The 19,431-nt window shown below is 45.3% G+C and overlaps 1 protein-coding gene across 1 annotated transcript in view; it reads left to right on the top strand.

Moving 5' to 3' along the window:
• Positions 1-19,431, top strand: part of LOC122932638 (N-acetylated-alpha-linked acidic dipeptidase 2-like) — a 67,999-nt gene that overhangs the window by 43,452 nt on the left and 5,116 nt on the right. Inside the window, exons 13-17 of the mRNA XM_044287163.1 lie at positions 2,385-2,448; positions 3,535-3,602; positions 13,553-13,644; positions 15,291-15,381; positions 17,490-17,754. Of these exons, the coding sequence (XP_044143098.1) occupies positions 2,385-2,448; positions 3,535-3,602; positions 13,553-13,644; positions 15,291-15,381; positions 17,490-17,754 (580 nt within the window). The remainder of the gene's footprint in view (positions 1-2,384; positions 2,449-3,534; positions 3,603-13,552; positions 13,645-15,290; positions 15,382-17,489; positions 17,755-19,431) is intronic.

Raw genomic sequence — 19,431 nt, 5'->3', positions numbered from 1 at the left:
GTAGTGTAGTGTGACAAGTGTACATAATCACAGTACCGCTTTAATTTCTTGTGCTTGCACCTAATGAAAGGGGCACTGGAGGCGAAACTGATGGCACCGTGTTATGCATAGTGCAGGGCCTGAGGAGATTGAGCACCTTAACGTAGATACATGTCATACCCCACCCTTTGGACCTTATACTAGGCGTAACACAGGGAGTGTTTCTGCACCAAGACAATATACAGGTCCCCACATGGCAATAAGCTGGTTCCTTATTTTTTTTGTGGAGGAGCCCTCACCGCGGCGGAGCGTCTGCAGAGATGTTTAGTATGTGATACACACAATAGTACCACCCTGATCTTGGCCTGTGGACAGTTGTCATGGTATGAGACTCCGCAAGTAGGAATATTCAGACGAGACTCAAGGGTTCTCCTGCACTCCTCGCTGATTATCCTGGCACTTCTTCAAATTAGTATACAGACATAAACAGGTAAAAAACATCCAAAGAAAAAAAAAATCCACTATGGGTGCTGAAAGCCCCACCACCTTCACAGGTTGACCCTCTCAATTCATCACATGGATATCGGTTCAACTTGTGGAGATCCAGCAAAACGTAAAAAAGACTTTCATGCAATGCTTTCTGGGTAAAATACCCCATCAGACTCACTAAAGCGGTGGCTGTAGGAGGTTACCCTGTACGTCAATCGCCGAACTTCCTCCGAATCTTCTCTTGTTGGGGCTTTGGTGAAGTTCGTATTCATTACAGGGGTGTTCATAGGATGTGCAATTGTCACGCTTCGGTGTGGGAGGGAAACACCACACCGAGCATAGGAGGGAAGGGGGAAACGGGGAATCAAGCCTGAGAACTAGGGAAGGAAAATGGACACCTCCTAGTGAAAACCCTAACCAAAATCCTGACTGACTACCAGTATGAACAGACCCCAGAGGTAGGCGAGTTCGTACGCAGGAATACCTAGAGTCCTATCTAGCCATATAGGACCCTGGTACTAATGGCAGGGACGAGACCACCTGTTCCTCGAAAAGGAAGCACGAACTGGAGTCTCCTTCAGGCCTAATACAAACAATAGGGAAATGCAACACACAGAACCCAAACAAAATGCAAAAGGGAAAGGAAAGACTTAACTTCAAAGGAGCAATGGAAGCACCAGGAACTCAGCCGAGATCCAAACACAAACAATCCAAAGGTCCAAACAGAAGCTATAAACCGCACAGCATTGTGGGAGAAGCAACTATAAATAGAGAATGTTAAATGACCCTAATTGGGCAGACTAGATGGGCCAAATGGTTCTTATCTGCCAACACATTCTATGTTTCTAATAGCCACACCTGGGGAAAGAAGGTGTGGCACCCACCACAAACAACACAGACGTCATTTGATCCAAACAGAAAACATGTCAGATCAATCCACGTGTTTCCAGTCTCGCTGATCTCCTGCCACCTGTCGTGGGAAGTCCGTGACGGCAATAAATGCTTGATAGATGGGGGTCTTACTTCTGGGACCCCGCCGTATCAGTCACAGGAACCCGTTCTTCTACCATTGACCTATTCACAATGGATGCTTGAGCTCAGCATAGAGGTGGTGGCTGTTACCAGTCTATGGCAGGGATGCCCAACCTGCGGCCCTCCAGGTGTTGCAAAACTACAACTCCCAGCATGCCTGGACAGCCTACAGCTATTAGTGCATGCTGGGAGTTGTAGTTTATTAACAGCTGGAAAGCCACAGGTTGAGAACCCCTTACAGAAAGAACCAAGTTCAGTGGGGAAAGCAACTACAGTGAACTGGAATCACTGGACCCCAGTTCTCCTTATACTTGCCAACCATGTTGCAGTTGATAAATTAGGGACATGTATCCCCAGGAAGGCCCCAAACCATATGGCACCATCCTTTTTATGGGTGGGGTTTATAAAAGACCCACCCATAACTGTCTCAGAAAATTAGGGACAGTCGTTGCAAATTAGGGACTGCTGGCAGCTATGTGTGAAAGTGGAATAGCCCTTTAATTGTCTATGTGAATCCTTGGACACGCTATTCCACAGGTACATTGCCGTACAGCAGGGATCTGCAGCCTCCGTGGTGAAACTATCACTCCCAGCATGCACACTTCCTTGACTGTTGTCAGAACTCCCATAGTACTGAATGGAGTATGCTGGGAGTTGAAGTTTTACCACCGCTGGAGTGCCGGAGGTTGCTGATACCTGCCTTACAGGATAGCCACATGTAGGTGGCGCTAAGAAGACCTTTTGTAGGACTTTTTGTATATTTTATTAGGTTGCGCCAAAAGTAATTTCTTTTTAACTGAAAAAAGAGAATTATTGCGCATATATGGTTCCCGTCTCGCCATCCCTTTTATATTCTTGTTCACGTGTGTTTATTTCATCTGCAGGACAATGCTAAAATTCTTCAAGAAAGAGGCGTGGCCTATATCAATTCCGATTCTGCGATCGAAGGTAATTACTCTTTACTTCTACCCTAGGACTATCTACAATGTTTGTCACATCCAGCCTGCTGAGCAGGAGCGCCCATGGCTGGTCAGGTCTTAAGTGATTATATTGCCTCCTTTCTGCCTCCCATTCTGAAGATCAGAGTGGTGGTTTAAACCCGCAACTGCCCTAAGAAGGGACATGTCCGTTGACATCGTGGCCGTGGCTTTACACCGCTGCTCCGCGTTCCTCAGCGCTGTTTCTCATCCAAATGAAGGGGACGCAGACCTCTGCAGCCAATTACTGGTCTCAGTGATCGCATGAATTATATGTGACTGCTGAGGCCAGTGATTGGCTGCAGTAGTCATGTAAACTATAAGTGCTGCAGGCCTAGCAGGGTTCAGAGGAGCGGGGAACAGAGTTTTTTATGACGGAATTTCGCTGAAATCCTGCCGGCAGCTAGATCACAGAGTGATGGTTTAAACCCGCGACTGCCCCAAGAAGGGACACATTTGTTCACAACGTGGCCATGGCTTTACTATGCCGCTCCGCTATAATCAGTGCTGCCTCCCATTGAAATGAAGGGGAAGTAGAAAGCACAGATTTTGGCAAAATTTCTGCCTGGCCGTCAATGCCAAAATGCAGTGTGAACTTTCCTTTACAGCTGTCTAAATGGAACACTGTCTGCAACCAATCACAGCGCAGCTTTCATTTTCCCATTGCAGTTTAAGAAATGAAAGCTGAGCTCAGATTGGTGGCTGTAGGCCCTGTAGACAGTTTTGATAAATCTGGGTGTTCCCGAGCAAGGGGCGTCCGTTTGCTGTAACCACGGCATTAACCCTTTCTAGAGGTTCCTGTCATAATTACCAACATTCTTGTTGAAAAATGTGGGGGGATTAAAGCTCTTTCCGGGAACGCCCCACGTCTGACTAATGGGTGGAGCCTTTTTATTTTTGGCCCAGAAAAGTCAAAATTTGAGGGACACTCCCTGCACTGTTGGCAGCAATGGCTCCTGCGCTTCCTTTAGAACTCCCGTGTAGGCCGGACATGTATGCGCTCGGCCTATTTATCACAATGTTTCTCACATTTAATTTAATATATTTTGATTTTCAGGCAACTACACGTTAAGAGTTGATTGCACCCCGTTGTTATACAGACTTGTGTATAATGTGACCAAACAGGTGAGTCTTAGAGGGATGTTCCAGTTGTGCGGCACGCCGGCCCACAAGGGAGGCGTGGTGGTTGCTGGAGCGGGGGGATGGTGACAGGGGCAACAAGGGTGGTTGTAGTGCTTACAGTGGCTAGTCCTGGCTTCGACACTCCCTGCGACGCATGTGCAGTGCTTGGGGGAAGTGGAGGGGTGCAACTGTTCTTTCCCTCAGGGCACAGCCTGGACTCTGTAATCTCCCACCTGTTGGTGGCTGGGGGGACCTTGACAAACGGGTAGCAGGGTGCAAGGCAGGAGAACAGGTGAAGAGGGACAGCAAATGGTGGAGGCAATGACCAGGCCCACTTGCTTATAATAAATAAAGTCTCTCTTTATGCGTAGATGATGGGGTTGTAGTACAAATACATGCAGTAGGTACAGTTCTGAGGTATACAACACTGCAGGTTTATCCAAAGGGCTGTATATAGGTGGTGGATGTAATGATGGTCCTCCCTTAGCCTCACTGTAGGTACTAGCAATAGGTGCAGTCATAAATCGGATTGCCAATCCGTATCCAAATTGTGGCGGGTGCCAGAAGCAATTAACCCTAACCACATGCAGCAAAGTCCAAAGCCATAAACGTTCGTTACTTTTGTTGACGCAGTCCAATCATGGCCTTTATTGTCCATTGCCTTCTATAATAATTCAATGCTTCCTTCTCTCACAGGTTAATCCTTAGTAGAGTTGCTTTCCTGGAAGCTTTCCATTCTTAGGAATGGCGTTTTCCTGGATAAAAATCTTTAACCCTACTTGGCTGCAGCAAACACCAAACAGGTCTTTTCTCTAGCTTGCTCACTATCAGACTGTCTAACCAGGCGGCAGGACCAGCCTACTGCAGCCCAGAACTGCCAGTTTAACTATTTCTACCTATACATAGCCTTTGGGACACACAGTGCATAGTTCAGTCAGCATCGCAGTAGACAGTTTAAAGTAATAGACCTGAGAATTAACCCTTTTGCAGTGAATCACAATATTAACCCCTTTAGCAATGCATCACAACATTAACCCCTTTAGCAGTGATCCAGTGGGCCACCGAAGATGTAGCTTGTATCCATCAGTGGAAATTAATATCAAAATCGCCCTCCAAAATAGTTCTTTAACTTCCACACGTCGGTCAGATCGTTATAATGGGGGTATTTCTATATTCACATGATATTCCATAAATGTTTTAAAAATGTGGTTCCCAGCTCTGAGACCCACACCTTTCTCTAAATCGGGGGGGCCCCCCCGCCTGCCCAGGGACGTTTACAAAACTCCCATTCACTTGTATGGGGGTTACAGAAAACTGTGACAGAGTTGCGTTTTTTTTCCCATTCCACCCCATTTGGAGTTTTTTTTACCCGCCACACCTTGTGATATTGCAGCTTGGTCACATTAACTTCAGCTATGCTGAGCTGCAGTACCTGGCACAGTCCAGGAAAGGTGTGGTGCAAGTCCTGGGAAAAAAAAAAAACAGCCCTGTTTTTGGAATCCTGTATGACCTATTACTATGACTAACAACGTTTTTTGAAATATGTGAAAATTGGCTGTGAATGGTTCATCTAGGGCAGGCATGTCCAAACTGCGGCCCTCCAGCTGTTGCAAAACTACAACTCCCAGCATGCCTGGATAGCTTACAGCTATTAGGGCATGCTGGAAGTTGTAGTTTTGCAACAGCTGGAGGGCCACAGTTTGGACATGCCTGATTTAGGGGAAGGTTTCTGCAAAGGTTTGAAATGGAAGACAATATGCAGGATCTGCTCTGTCACTGCTGGAGAGACTACAGATTGTGAGGCAAACAAGTTTTACCACTTCATGTTTGTACTGAATACTATTCTATTATATCTGGCTCTTTCCTCTGGCCTGTGCCTTGTTTATAGTGTATACTGCCACCTACAGGAAGATGAAGCTACTGCAGGAAATCGACTGAGTATAACGAGTTACAATTGCACTGTGACCCTTTATTTCTGAGAGGGCCTTGTATGGAGCTACACACACATATACAAAGATACTGTGTGTGTGTATATACACACTGTGGGGACTCGCTCTGGTAGACGGGATTAGCGGACGCAGTATAGAGGCAATAACAAGTTCTTTGGATCAAACAGTTCAGTGTTTTATTCACACTTTAGGCAAGCGACAAAACAAGCCGTCATAAGCAAGCAAAAAGTCACCTTGCGGTGTTGGTGGTAATTCACACCATGTGGCAATTCTGCTTCAAAGAGTCCTTGCTCATAGCAGCACCAACCTTTTTTCACGCCAAACAGGTAGCAAGCCTTCATCCAGACACAAGGCTCCCAGATCCCAACACAGAGACCTCACTTCTGAGCCCATCTGCCTATTTAAGGACAGCCAGGTGCTGCCAAAACCTGGACCGGCACTTAAAATCCGGTCCGGTATTTGACCTCACCTGGCTGTAAATCAGCTTAGCAGCACCTGCTGGGAGGAAAATACCTGTTTTCCCAGACAAAACCTCTCACTGTGTCACTATACACCCCAACAATAAAATACTGCACCCAGATGAAAATGTCGGATTGCTGTAAAACATGGCATGCAGTTATGTCTTAAGGCTGATATGTAACTGATTACAGGTGTGGTCTGATTGAGCATCAGGTCTTGCCACAAGAGGGCATAAAAAGGCTTTCCCTGCTACCCTATCAAAAGACTCTCAGAGGCTACTTTTGGGTAGTGTATCTCTTGGTGAGACATGCCTCTGCGACGCACTCAAAGACAGTTGACAGACTTTGAGAGGGAGCGCTTTGTTGGACTAAGAGCAGCAGGATGGTCGTTTTGACAGACTGACCACCACCTAGGCCGTTCTGACCTAGCTGTTAGGAGGTGTTGGGAGCAGTGGTTACTCTAGGGCGCACACACAGCAAACAGGCTCCGGATGGCCAGAGAGATCAACAGCAGAGGGGATCTTTTGATCTGTCAACAAGAACGAGCAGCTCCCACAGTTTTGTTGTCCACCATCCAGACACAGGTGGCTACTTCATTACACACCCGTCTCTGCCCGGATCACTTCCAGGCAGGTACTTTAGCAGAAGGAGATTTAGTGTCGTGGTGCCCATAACATGTCCTGCCATTAACAGCCAGCCACCGCCACCTTCGTTTGCAGTGGTTTAGTGAACGAGAAACCTGAACTGCTATGGACTGGAACCATATTGTCTTCATCGACGAACCCAGGTTTTCTTTGGGATCTAATGGCGTTTGGATTAAAGCATGGAGGCTGCATGGTGAGCGCTTCAATTCTACCTTTGCTGTGGAAGCGAACTGATCTGGGGACCATCACATATGACATACGTTCACCCCTGGTAGTGATATGAGGGACATTAACAGCTCAGTGATGTCCAAGAATATCCGCCGCCACATGTGTTCCTCTCATGGCAGGGCTTCCAACCGGCATTTTTCAGCAGAATAATCCACATACAGCAAGGGATTCCCAGGAATGTCTCCTCCAGATTACAACACTTGCTCAGCATTTATAGGACCAGCTGGGACACCAGCTTCAGCAACCTACGGGTGTGCAGGATCTACAGGCTAAACTAGGAACATCTGTGGGAAAATGTGCAGCAGGATATCATACAGAACTTGTATGCCGTCCCCCATCTTGTATCCAGGCCAGAGGCCGTCCCCCATCTTGTATCCAGGCCAGAGGCCGTCCCCCATCTTGTATCCAGGCCAGAGGCCGTCCCCCATCTTGTATCCAGGCCAGAGGCCGTCCCCCATCTTGTATCCAGGCTATAGGACGATGTACACAGATCACACCTGTGTATCTACAGCACATGTTCGCAGAGTCACACTGGCTCTTTCCCCTCCCAAATCTGTGGAGAAAAAAAGGTTAAGGGCATATACAAATCATACAGTACAATACCTAGGCTTTCTAAACTACCACAGGATAAAATGACCATTTTGTGCGTTAGAGTCCATAGAGGCAGTCCATGAGAGCAATGAGATGAGGGCATTTATCGAAGTGGCAAAGTGGAAAATGTAGCCACCAACTCTGGTGCGGGAAATCTCTCTGGTTCTCCAGGTGCTTTCTTCTGCAGACACGCCTGTATCTCCCTTATAGCCTGTGTGACACAGTGAGGGGTTGTGTCTGGCAAGGCAGGTATTTTCCTCCCAGCATGTGCGGCTGGGCTGGTTTCCAGCCAGGTGAGGCCAAATACCGGACCAGAGTTTAAGTGCCGGTCTGGGTTTTGGCAGCACCTGGCTGTCCTTAAATAGGCAGATGGGCTCAGCAGAGATGTCTCTGTTTTTGGGATCTGAGGCTTTGTGCCATGCTGGAGGGCTGAGATCCGCACGCTGGGGAAGCAGGCCCCCTAAAGCGTGCTGTTGGCTACTTGAGGCAGAACTGCCAGCAAGGTGACTTGGGTTATATGAATATTCCATTGTGTGTGAATTAACACCAAGACTGAAAAGTTACATGCTGTCTTGTGCAATTGCCTCAAGTGTGAATAAACACTGACGTTTTGAGTTGAGAACTTGTATTTTGCCTCTGTACTGTGCCCGCTTACCCTATCTACCAGAGCGAAACCCCACACCGGAAGCACTTCAGGCTCATTGCCCCACGACATTCCACCCCAATCTGGCTAACACGACCTGCTGCTCACCATCGCTGATGCTTCTGTGGCGCAGTAAACAAATCTGGGAGATGGCGGATCCTGGCGGGCAATCTCTCTTTTCCTGCACTTGTCTTGGCGGATCCATATTTTCCCACGCTTGGAGCGGGACGGCAATATAAGCGTGACTTGGCCAAGATGGCCGATTAACCCCTGTTCTGTCGGTGCACGTGATGGCACAGTTTCACTGGTCAGAACAATAAGAAAGTCATTCTCTAGGAGGGTCATTAGTGACGTTGTGGGCATTCTGTAGTAAGGCACAGAAGTATATATCCTGTTCATGATGCTAAATGCAGCGCGCTGATCCCCAGGGGAGTAGTCCCTGTGTGTAGGATGCGAGTGGTATACTGTGGCCTAATGTTTGTGTCGCAGTGCTCCTACCTTCAGACTGTTGCTTCCTGGGGGTCAGTCTCTGTTGCAGAGATTGAGTTGGAGCGAGGAATGAAATGAAGTTCAGACTTTGTGAAGTTTAACTTTTCTTTACTTGAAATAGACTTGCAGTAATAGTACTTGATATTTCTCTTTCTTGGTTCCAGCAGTATGCACAGTTCTAGCAGATGGCCTTGACTATTTATTCTGTAATGCTGTTTTTAGCTTCAGGTTTTGGTTACTGTCTAAAACAGAGTGGGGTGTCTTGGACCCGTTGTCCCCCTCTAAGATTCAAAGTCCTATTAATATCAGTAGTATGATGCTCTATGAGCTGCTTTCCCAAAGCTCCTGCAGCAGGAGGGGAAAACACTTCCCTCATAGTGCCTTGCCAGGTTTCTTTGGGACATAATGTAATGGTTAGTTCCATTCTTTCTAAAGGAATCTGCCAGAACATATCCCAACTGCTGGAAACCCAGATACATCACATGTAAGAACAGTTGCATAACAATAGTAAGGCACTAAATGAGAAGACCTTGCAATACTTATACTGATGGGATACATTGCTAGACTTGGGAACCTATAGCCAGGTGACAAAATGGTAGTGCCCCGCTCTGGGCAACTACGTATGTTCATACAGGCAGCATGTCAGTGGTAGCGTTGACATCACTATTAGTGGATGACAACACCATGGATGTACACTATAGGGCTCTGTTCACCTTGCAGTTCAGGGTTCCATCTGGAGCCTCCAGGAGCTGTTTCCTCACTTTGGGCGTCAAGGTATGTCACCTAGAGATATTTAGTCTATGCAGCTGAGCTGGAGGTGATGAGTGCAGGGTAAGTGGGCCTTCCTATATCTGAGACAGGCTCGTCCCCTTCATCTCTGCGTTGTTCCTAAGTAGTACAGATCTATGTCATGTTACTTCCATGTGGTGAGCTGAGAACCAAAACACCCCATAGGGCTCATGCACATGAACGTATTTTTTTTTCTGCATCATACATTTTCCCGTATGAGGAATCATTCAGTTCAATAGGGCCGCAAAAAAAAAAACGGAAATTATTCTGTGTGCATTCCTTGTCTGTATGGCCATTCCGCAAAAATAAATAGAACATGTCCTATTATTGTCCGCATTATAGACAAGGCTAGGACTGTACTATTAGGGGCTGTCCATTCCGTTCTGCAAAATGCAGAATGTGCGCGGCCAGTATCCGTGTTTTGGACTGCAAAACAACCAACGGTCGTGTGCATGAGCCCTAAGGCAAATAAATATAGCATTGTCATAGAACAGTAGGCATTGCATGCCATGACTTCAGGTTATGCACATTTTGCATGTAACAATCATAGCATTCACTAGGTGGCATCAGCGCTCCACTGTCAGTATATAGTGATGTCCATATGCATTTAGAGGGACTGGCTCTACAGTGCATCAGCTTTGCAATTTCTCTACAATTTTCTGTGTTCAGTAAGTAAAAGGAAATCCTTCCTTGTCCTCCTCTGCTGGAAGATGCCTCATTGTAGTATGCGATGGTGGGAATCTCAGGAAAATGCTGGTAATTCTCATAATTGTAAAGCTGGGATAAAAATCAGACCTTGTTGGATAGTTTAAGGGCATTTAGTAACATTTCAAGTGCATTTCTTTATTTAAAGGGGTTGTCTCAGCAAGTCAGCCCCATCCTTGTCCCCTATTAGGGCATATAGATGTCATACAGTAAGGACCACCTAGTGTAGCAGCCTAAAAAAGACTTCTCCATCCATCCGTGTAACACACAGATGCTCATCTAAATGGACATTGTGTAATACTACACGTCACCAGTAGTGGCCGCTGCAGGGAAGATGTTTGGCTGAACACAGCCAGACCCGCAGCACTCATTTGATCGCTTGGATGTTTTCAAGGGGTTGATGATTAAACGCCTTAAAACTATATGACCTACCTGTATGTAATATACATTAGGCTCACGCGCTAAGCTTGCTACATACACAGAAGGTATAATACAGCAGGCAGCCGTCAGCAGTGACCGGGATCGGAGATGGCGCTTATCATTACCACTGTCAGTCCTCCCATCAGGGCCCCTGTGGCGAAATCGCAGGCTTTAATCGGTTGTTAAGACAGCCTGGCACCTTGTGAAGGCTTCCAGGTCTGTTATAGTCAGCTGCCTGTAAAGCCACACCCAAGGCACAGCCTAACAGGCAGCCTGTGAACATCCCATTGACTGCAATAGTATTCTATTGCAGTCTATGGTGCAAGTGATCAGAAGATCACATGTACAAGTCCCCTAAGGGAGTAAAGAGTACTGTTAAAAAAGTAAACATAACATATCATTTTTTTAAATGAAAAACAAAAATATAAATAATTCAAATCACTCCATTTCCCAGGTTTACATACAAATAAACAAGCAATAAAAAAATAAACATCATTGCTACCGTTGTGTCCGAAAACATCCAGACTGTAAAAATATTGTTAGCGGTAAATGCCGTAAAAATTTGCTGTTTTATAGTCATGTTGCCCCCGAAAATTTGTATGTGGTACCAATAAAAACTACAGCTCGCCCCACAAACAAAATGAGCCCTCATGCAGCTCTGTAGACGAAAAAGTAAAAGATAAGAGTTATGGCTGTCAGATTTTTTTTCTCTTTTTAGAGTAGTAAAACATAAAAGAGAAACTATATAAATTTGATATCGACATAATCGTACTGAACCCACAGAATAAGATTGACGTGTCACTTTTAGTGTCTAGTGAACGCTATAAAAAAAATTAAAAAAATGGAATTTTGATTTTCTTTTTTAATTTTACCCCACAAAAAGAATTTTTTTTTTTCCCCCCCGTTTTCCAGGGCAAGCTATGGCAAATTACATGGTGTCATAAAAAAAATACAACCTGCAGAAAGTAAGTAATTTAGTAATACGGGAATGGAAATCTTTAAACGTTATAGCTCTTGGAAGGAGGAATAACATGAAAATGCAAAAACAAAAAATTGTCTGGGTCCTTAAAGGGGTTTTGCCATAACAGACAATAGGGGCATATCGCTAGGATAGGTGTGGGTCCCACCTCTGGCATCCCACACCTTCATAGAGAATGGAGCAGAGGAAGGTGGTGGAGGGCGCACTGGGCATGCGCATCCGCCCTTCATTCATTTCTGTGGGGCTGCCAAAAATAGTGGGGCCGCCAAAAATGAATGGGAGTGGAGGCCGCGCATGCGTATGCGAGCAGCGCTTGGTGGTGGCCGGACTCCGGGAAACCCGGGATCCTCCAGCCGCAACTCTCCCCGCTCTGTTCTCGGTGTAGGTGCGGGTCCCAGAGAACCATATGTTCAATTTATGCTCCTTCCTATAGTTATAAACTTAGTCAATTCTAGAGGGTGAAATAAAATGAGATTTATACGTGAGAAGTAAGTACGTCTTTACATAGAATTACAGCACAGGAGGCAGCCGAGTATTTGTGCTCTGAGCATTAGCTGTACATCAGACAGGAGGCCTAATAAAGATGTTCTCTCTCCAGCTGGTTGGCACAATAAATCCACTCTCGCTGCCTAGAACATGCTGTAAGCACCACACACCCCCAGTCAGCAATGGCCACTTGTCATCTTATTCATACATTTCCAGGAGGAATAACAGAGGAGTGCCACAAAATGGAGTTCTAATAGGAGATTCTATAGTATTTACTTTAAAAAATAAAAATAAAATCAGGGATGGTGACATGACCTCGTTAAAGAGGACCTTTAACGGGTCCGGACATTATAATATAACTAGTGGATTCTGCGGGGCATACTTATGATATATTACAGCTCTTACTATTGTCGTTGTGCGCTGCTCTGTTCACCCGCTGTGCCCCCCGTTTCCGCCTGGTATGTAAATGAATACCATGGCTGTGATTCATACCTCCCTGGCTGTGATTCTCTCCGCTGCGATTGGACCGCTCTACAGCAAGGGAGAAGGAGACTCCTATTGAAAAACAGGACCGTTACCTCCTCCCTGTTCCGATGGTATGAATTTACATACCAGGCGGGAAAAGTGAATGGGGGGCACAGTGGGCAAACGGAGCAGTGCATATCGAAAATAGTAAGCTCTGTAATATGCCATAAGTATGTCCCACAGAATCCAATAGTTGTATTATAATGTCCGGACCTGTGAAAGGTCGTCTTTAAATGATAAAATTCTGATTACCTGTAGCCACCACTAGAGGGAGCTCCCATTGGAATTTATTTGAAATTGGCCATATATATATAGTTTACGATTTGTTAAAATTAGGGAATTTTTTTTTTGTAAGAGGTTTTTTTGTAAGAGGTGCAGGTGGATAAGGGTAACACGGTCTTTTGGAAAATCACATTATTTGCCTTATAAACTGGATATATATCTGAGGCCGCATTGGCGGTCCTAGACCAAAAACTGTTTGACATTCTGGGCATGGTGCACACATGTCTTAAAATAACCCAGAGCCTGAAAGGTTTCACTTTTATCTCGCTCTTCACACTGTCGGGCCTCCGTGGTTACTTAGGCAAAAAGATAAGATTTATTGGAAGAATCAGTGCAGGTTCTCTACACCATAGAGTTCAGAATACAGTATTATCTCTTCTTTCCTTCTATTTTTATTTTCTCTTTAATCCAAATTTAAAACAAAATTGCATAAATATATCCACAGGAAATGCAGCCCATAACTTACTTGTCTCCGTAACCTGTGGACCTTTCAACTGATTTATTTTTTAGTTTGAATATTTTGAAACCACGCCCCTTGTGGACAGGTTGGGTACTGACAACATAGCCATGAGATACGCTTTAAAATAAACAATAATTATAATAAATGCCTTGTTGTACAAAACCATTCTAAGCATTTTTATTAAGAATTCCATCAATTGCAGCCGTACATTGGAGATGAGGGGTAATGTGACATATATAGGATATACTGACATATATAGGATATACTGACATATATAGGATATACTGACATGTTGGTCTTTGCAGATTGCTAGTCCGGATGAAGGCTTTGATAATCGGTCCTTATATGAAAGCTGGCTACAGAAAAACCCTTCTCCGCAAAAGAAAGATCTACCAAGGTATGATTATTATCATCATTAGTGTTGAGCGAAACAAAGTATGAGAAGTGGACTTCGATAAGAAGTTCAGGGAAAATGCGATTCTCCGCAAAGCCAAGTTTCCTTGTGCTTCGTGGTAACAAATCAATTTTCCCTGAAATGGCAGTAAAAAAAATATATAAAACTCGTATTCCCCTTATGCATTTGCCGCATAAGGTCTTCAGTCAAGATGGCTGCAGCGGCCTCTTCACTCTCAAATGCATAAGGTGAGTATTTTGAAAAAATGAATCCCTGAAAGCCATCATTTTTTATCTCGGATGCCGCGATCAGAGGTGAACGTGGCATCTGAGGGGGTTCAATGACGCCCGCTTCGTGATTAAATAATTTGTCACAAAGCGAATTCCTGCGAAGCAGCCGAATCAAAGTTTTTGTAAACTTCGCTCATCTCTAATTATCATTACCCGTATTAACCCTTTCAGCCCTGGAGTTTTTTTTTTTTTTTTTTTTTTGCATTTTCATTTTTCACTCCCTGCCTTTCCGAGGCCATAACTTTTTTATTGTTCCATTCACATAGCTGTATGAGGGCTTATTTTTTTGCATTTTCTTATTCCACCATTTAATATTGCATACGATGTAATGGGGAGCTGGAAAAAAAATTCCAAATCGGGTGAAATTGGAAAAAAAAATACAATTCCACAACAGTTTTATGGCGTTTGTTTTTACTACGTTCCCTATACGGTTAAACTGACCTGTTACTTGTTCTCCAGGTATGTTTCTTGTTGTCACCATATTGTGACCTCCTGTAACTTTTTTTTGTAGTTTTGTGTACGGAACTGTGCCAGGGCTTGTTTTTTTGCGTGACGATCTGTACTTTTCATTAATACCATTTGTGACTTTTTTGATCACTTTATATTACTTTTTTTTGTGGGATGTGAAGTGACCCAAAAAACGGCGAATCGGCCATTTTGATATTTTACTACCCATACGGCATAAATATTACTTTTGTAATGTGAAAATTAGCGTTGCTCCTGCTCCTAGAGGCTTCGTTCTCCCACCTCATTCCACGCCCTGCCATCCTTGATTGACAGGCCAGCATTTGTCTTCTGCCGGGCCCTGTGTGCTGGGTAAACGGCACTGCGCAGGCGCGAGATTTACCCAGCACACAGGGCCGGCAGGAGAAGACGAACGCTGGCCTGTCAATCAAGGACGCACAGGCAATCAAGACTGATGTATGGGAATGCCAGTCTTGATACATTTTTCCCCAGTGCCTTACTCTCCTTTGCATACTCCCTTCACCGATTCGCCGCCGTTCCCATTCGGATGCGTCAAGGTCCCCTACCAGTCTCTACTTCCTGGTCCCTGTCAACAAGCAGGCAATGATCGCTCAGCCATTGATTGGACCAGGAAGCATCGAAACGGGATCAGCGGGGAATTTGTAAGGCAAGTATGACTTATTTTATGAGGAACCTTTTTAAAAAAATATATATATATTATATGAACAGACAACCCCTTTAAGACCTAGAAATTCTGTTGTGGTCCTGGTGGGATGGAACAAAACCCTCTAGAAAAATGTATGAAGTATGAACCATATGATGATGCCCTGGACCGGTTCACATCTCAGTGCTGACCACTGAGCCACCATACTGATTGTCTCCTGTGTTCTGCAGAATAAATAAACTTGGATCCGGCAGTGACTTTGAGGCTTATTTCCAACGTTTGGGAATTGCTTCTGGAAGAGCTCGTTATACCAAAAACCCGGTGAGTATACGGTTATTCTGTCATCCGGATGAATATGCATGGTGTACGTCCCTATGTAGGTGGTCAGTGGTCTTTCTAATGCAGTGCACTACATATTAAAGGGGTTATTCAGGAATAGAAAAACATGGCTGCCTTCCTCCAGAAACGGCACCACACTTGTCCACCAGTGGTGTGTTTCATTGCATATCAGCTCCAGAATTATGAATTATTCCAGACCTCGCTCTAGGTTAGTCAACCACTCGTGGAACCTCTCATGGTGTTTCACACATGAACAAAAATTTCAAGCGACTACCTAAGTGACGGGGTGAGACTGTTTTTGAGTGTTTTTTTTTCTAGAGCTGACACCTTTCTTTGTGCCCTCAATGCCGATAGGTCTACATGTGGTAGAGGAGGTGCCATGAAACTAACAGAGATAGAACAATATATGAGGTGTATGATGATGACGGCAGCAGGAAAAGAGTGTGTCGTAGTGACCTGTCCATTCATGGGGCTAAGTTAGTTATGGCAGATCTACTTAAAGGAAATCTGTCACCAGCATAATCGCAATTCCAGTAAAACCATAGCCTAATAGCACTTAGTACCTTATTTTCAGATGTCCCTTTGTTTCAGCAATAGATGTTTTCTTTCTTCTGAAAATCCAGTTTATTTGGTACGCAAATGAGCCAGTATGGTGGCCAGAGGGTGTCACTCTTGTAGGAAGGTGCCCAAGCCCGCCCTCATGCTGGGAGCAGGGAAAAGGGGGGCGGAGTTATGGCTTGAATGTGATGTAGGAGGGGTGGTTGGACACATTGTGGCAGGAGGCGTGTCTGGGCACCTTCCTACAAGAGTGACGCCCCTTCGGGCACCTTACTGGCTCATTTGCATACCAAATAAACAGGATTTTCAGAAGATAGAAAATATCTATTGCTGGAACAAAGGCACATCTGGAAATAGGGTACGAAGTGCTATTAGGCCATGGTTTTACTGGAATAGCGATTATGCTGGTGACAGATTTCCTTTAAGTAGATCTGACATAACTTACTTAGCCCTATGAATGGACAGGTCACTACGACACACTCTTTTCCTGCTGCCGTCATCATACACCTCATATGGCTTTACTTCAATAGCAATTATCCTGGGGACAGATTTCCTTTAAGATGGAACCAATGCCCTAAAGTTAGCATGGATAGATTGGATGGTTGGAATAATAACAGCAGGAGGAGAGGAGTGTGCTGATCTTTTGGGAAACGCTGACCCATACATTCCTGTGCAGTTATGATAGGTCTGCGTGTGGTAGAGGCAACGCAATGGTGTGAACAGAAATAGAACAACTTGTAGATGATTGAGTGATTGGAATAATGACAGCAGCAGGGGAGGAGTGCGCTGACCCTATTGGAGGCAGTGACCTTTCCATATGAGTTGGAGGTAGTTATGACAGGTTTACATGTAAGTGAGGCAGTGCCATGATGTTAGCAAGGATAGAGCAATGTGTATATCATCGTATTTGAGAATAGGGACAGCAGCAGGGGAGGAGTGCGCTGACCCTATTGGAGGCAGTGACCTTTCCATATGAGTTGGAGGTAGTTATGACAGGTTTACATGTAAGCGAGGCAGTGCCATGAAGCTGGCAAGGATAGAGCAATGTGTATATCATCAGATTTGAGAAAAGGACAGCAGCAGGAGAGCAGTGTGCTGATCTTGTGGCAGAAAGTGACCTGTCTTATCGGTTGATTATGCAGTGCATCTCATTTTTAACTTTGCCTTGCTCTTCATAACTGTACCATTGTTGAAATTTGAATAAATCACTACATGTAATTAAAGGGGTTATCCCATAATACAAATCCCCCCCCCTCAATGCCCAGTCCCCTCCTATAGACGATTCTTACCCAATCCCCTGCACCCGCGTCCCCTCAGATCCCTGCACAGCCACCACTGCATCTCCCTGTCTCGCAGATCAAAACATCCGCGGGTGGTGCTAGGGAGGCTGGTCACCATCACGGATTGCTATTGGGTGCTCCAAACCAGCCCCGGTGCGGCTCGGGAATTGTGGGGGTTATTTGTACAATTGGATATTAAGCACATGTGCACATGCAACATGACCGACTGGACGTTCAACATTTCTATTTCAGAAAACCGACAAATACAGCAATTATCCCATGTACCACACAGTCTATGAGACTTTCGAGCTGGTGGAGCGTTTTTATGACCCATTGTTTAAGAATCAGCTTGCAGTGGCCCAAGTGAGGGGCAGCATTGTGTACGAGCTTGCAGACGCCGCCATTATACCCTTTAACGTCCTGGATTACGGAGAGGAGCTTAAGAACTATGCCGATAGTATTTCCAATTTGGCCAAAAAACATCTGGATGAAATGGAAACCTACAATGTGTCTTTCGGTGAGTAGCCACCACAAACCAGGCAAAAAACACAACCGCAGGCAGGTTCCTGACGCAGGACGTATTGGTGCTGGGATTGGAATAATCGGAATGAGTTTTTTTTCATGAGATATTAGTCTTGGGACGTTCTTGCAATAGAGCATGGGTGCACAACCTCTTCTGGTCCAGGGGCTGGTCTATAGACCAGTCAAAGTAACATGTTGAAAATGTAAGCAAGAAATGTCTCATAGGTTGGGGTTCCATTAGTAAGAGAATGGGGGCTACTTGCTCCCCTATTTCGCACTCTAGAGAAGAAGAAATGAAGTGGCCGCACATGCATGTAGTAATTTTCATTTGTGGCCTCTTACTTGGCCTGTGACCTTACATCCATCGGTCACTTGACCTTTCTGTAGCTCAGTCCTCTTCAACTGAATGGGATTGAGCTGCAATACCAAGGACAACCACTATACAATGTATGGCGCTGTGCTTGATTTACTTGTCTACGTGGTACAGCCTTTTCAAACAGCTGACTGGCGAGGGTGCTGGGAGTTGGACCCCCACTGATGTGATATTAATGACCATGGAGATAGGTCTTTTAGTATTTAACTGCTGGAAAGTCCCTTCAAAGAGCACCCAAGAGGATACTAGTAATGGTCTACCACATAGTACCTACCATAATTGTGCCATCCACCCAGTGCCCCATTTAGTGTTTTTTTTTTTTCTCTAACATGGCATAGACACATGAGCAGCCACTAGAGGGCGCTTCCTTTATTGCTATCTATGGTAAGTGCAGGAAACATATGCCGTCTAACGATGGCGCTTCATTCTCTGCATCAGTAGGATTGTGGTTCTCTTCAGAGTGCTGCGTCCATTTTGCTCCCATTGACCCTTCCCAACAGCGTGTCTCCAACTGTAACCCTAAGGGCTCATGCACACGGCCGTTGAAGGTTTTGCGGTCTGCAAATTGCAGATTTACAAAACGCGAATATTGTCCGTGGCGCCCCTTAATAGAACAGTCCTATGCTTGTCCATAATGCGGACAATAATAGGACCTGTTCTGTTTTTTTGTGGAACGGCCATGCGGACATATAGACACAGAATGCACACAGTCATTTCCATTTTTTTGCAAAAAAAAAAACACTGAATGGACACGGGAAAAAAAATAAGGCCTGATGCACCCGGTTGTTCCGTGCATTGGGGGCCGCAATTTGCAGTCCCCAAGGCACGGGCACCATCAGTGCGGTTGCCGCAGACGGATCCAGAGCCCTTCAACTTGAATGGGTCCGTGATCCGTCCGCACCACAAAAAAATCGAACATGTTCTATTTTTTTTAAGGTGTGAAGGCACAGAGAGAAACCCCACGGAAGCACTCCGTAGTGCTTCCATGGGGTTCTGTGCCTCCGTTCCCCACCGATCCTTGTAGACTGCGGACCCATTCAAGTGAATGGGTCCGCATCCGTGATACGGTGTGCACATGGCCATTGCCTGTATATTGCGGACCCACTGTTTGCGGACCGCAATACGGGCACGGACGACCAACGGTCAGGTGCATGAGGTGCTTAGAGTCCAATCTGAGACAAAGATGCAAGGAACTTTTGGCTCTCTTATAGTAATTGACTGCAAGTGTCAACATCTATACTTTCATACTACCTTGTGATGTCATACAATGACATTCACGCAGTCTTGTGATGTCATACC

The sequence above is a fragment of the Bufo gargarizans genome, chromosome 3, assembly GCF_014858855.1.
Source record: "Bufo gargarizans isolate SCDJY-AF-19 chromosome 3, ASM1485885v1, whole genome shotgun sequence".
In the NCBI taxonomy this organism is placed as follows: Eukaryota; Metazoa; Chordata; class Amphibia; order Anura; family Bufonidae; genus Bufo; species Bufo gargarizans.
Note: the sequence above shows the minus strand (reverse complement) of the source record. Positions and strands in the feature narration are given on the sequence as shown.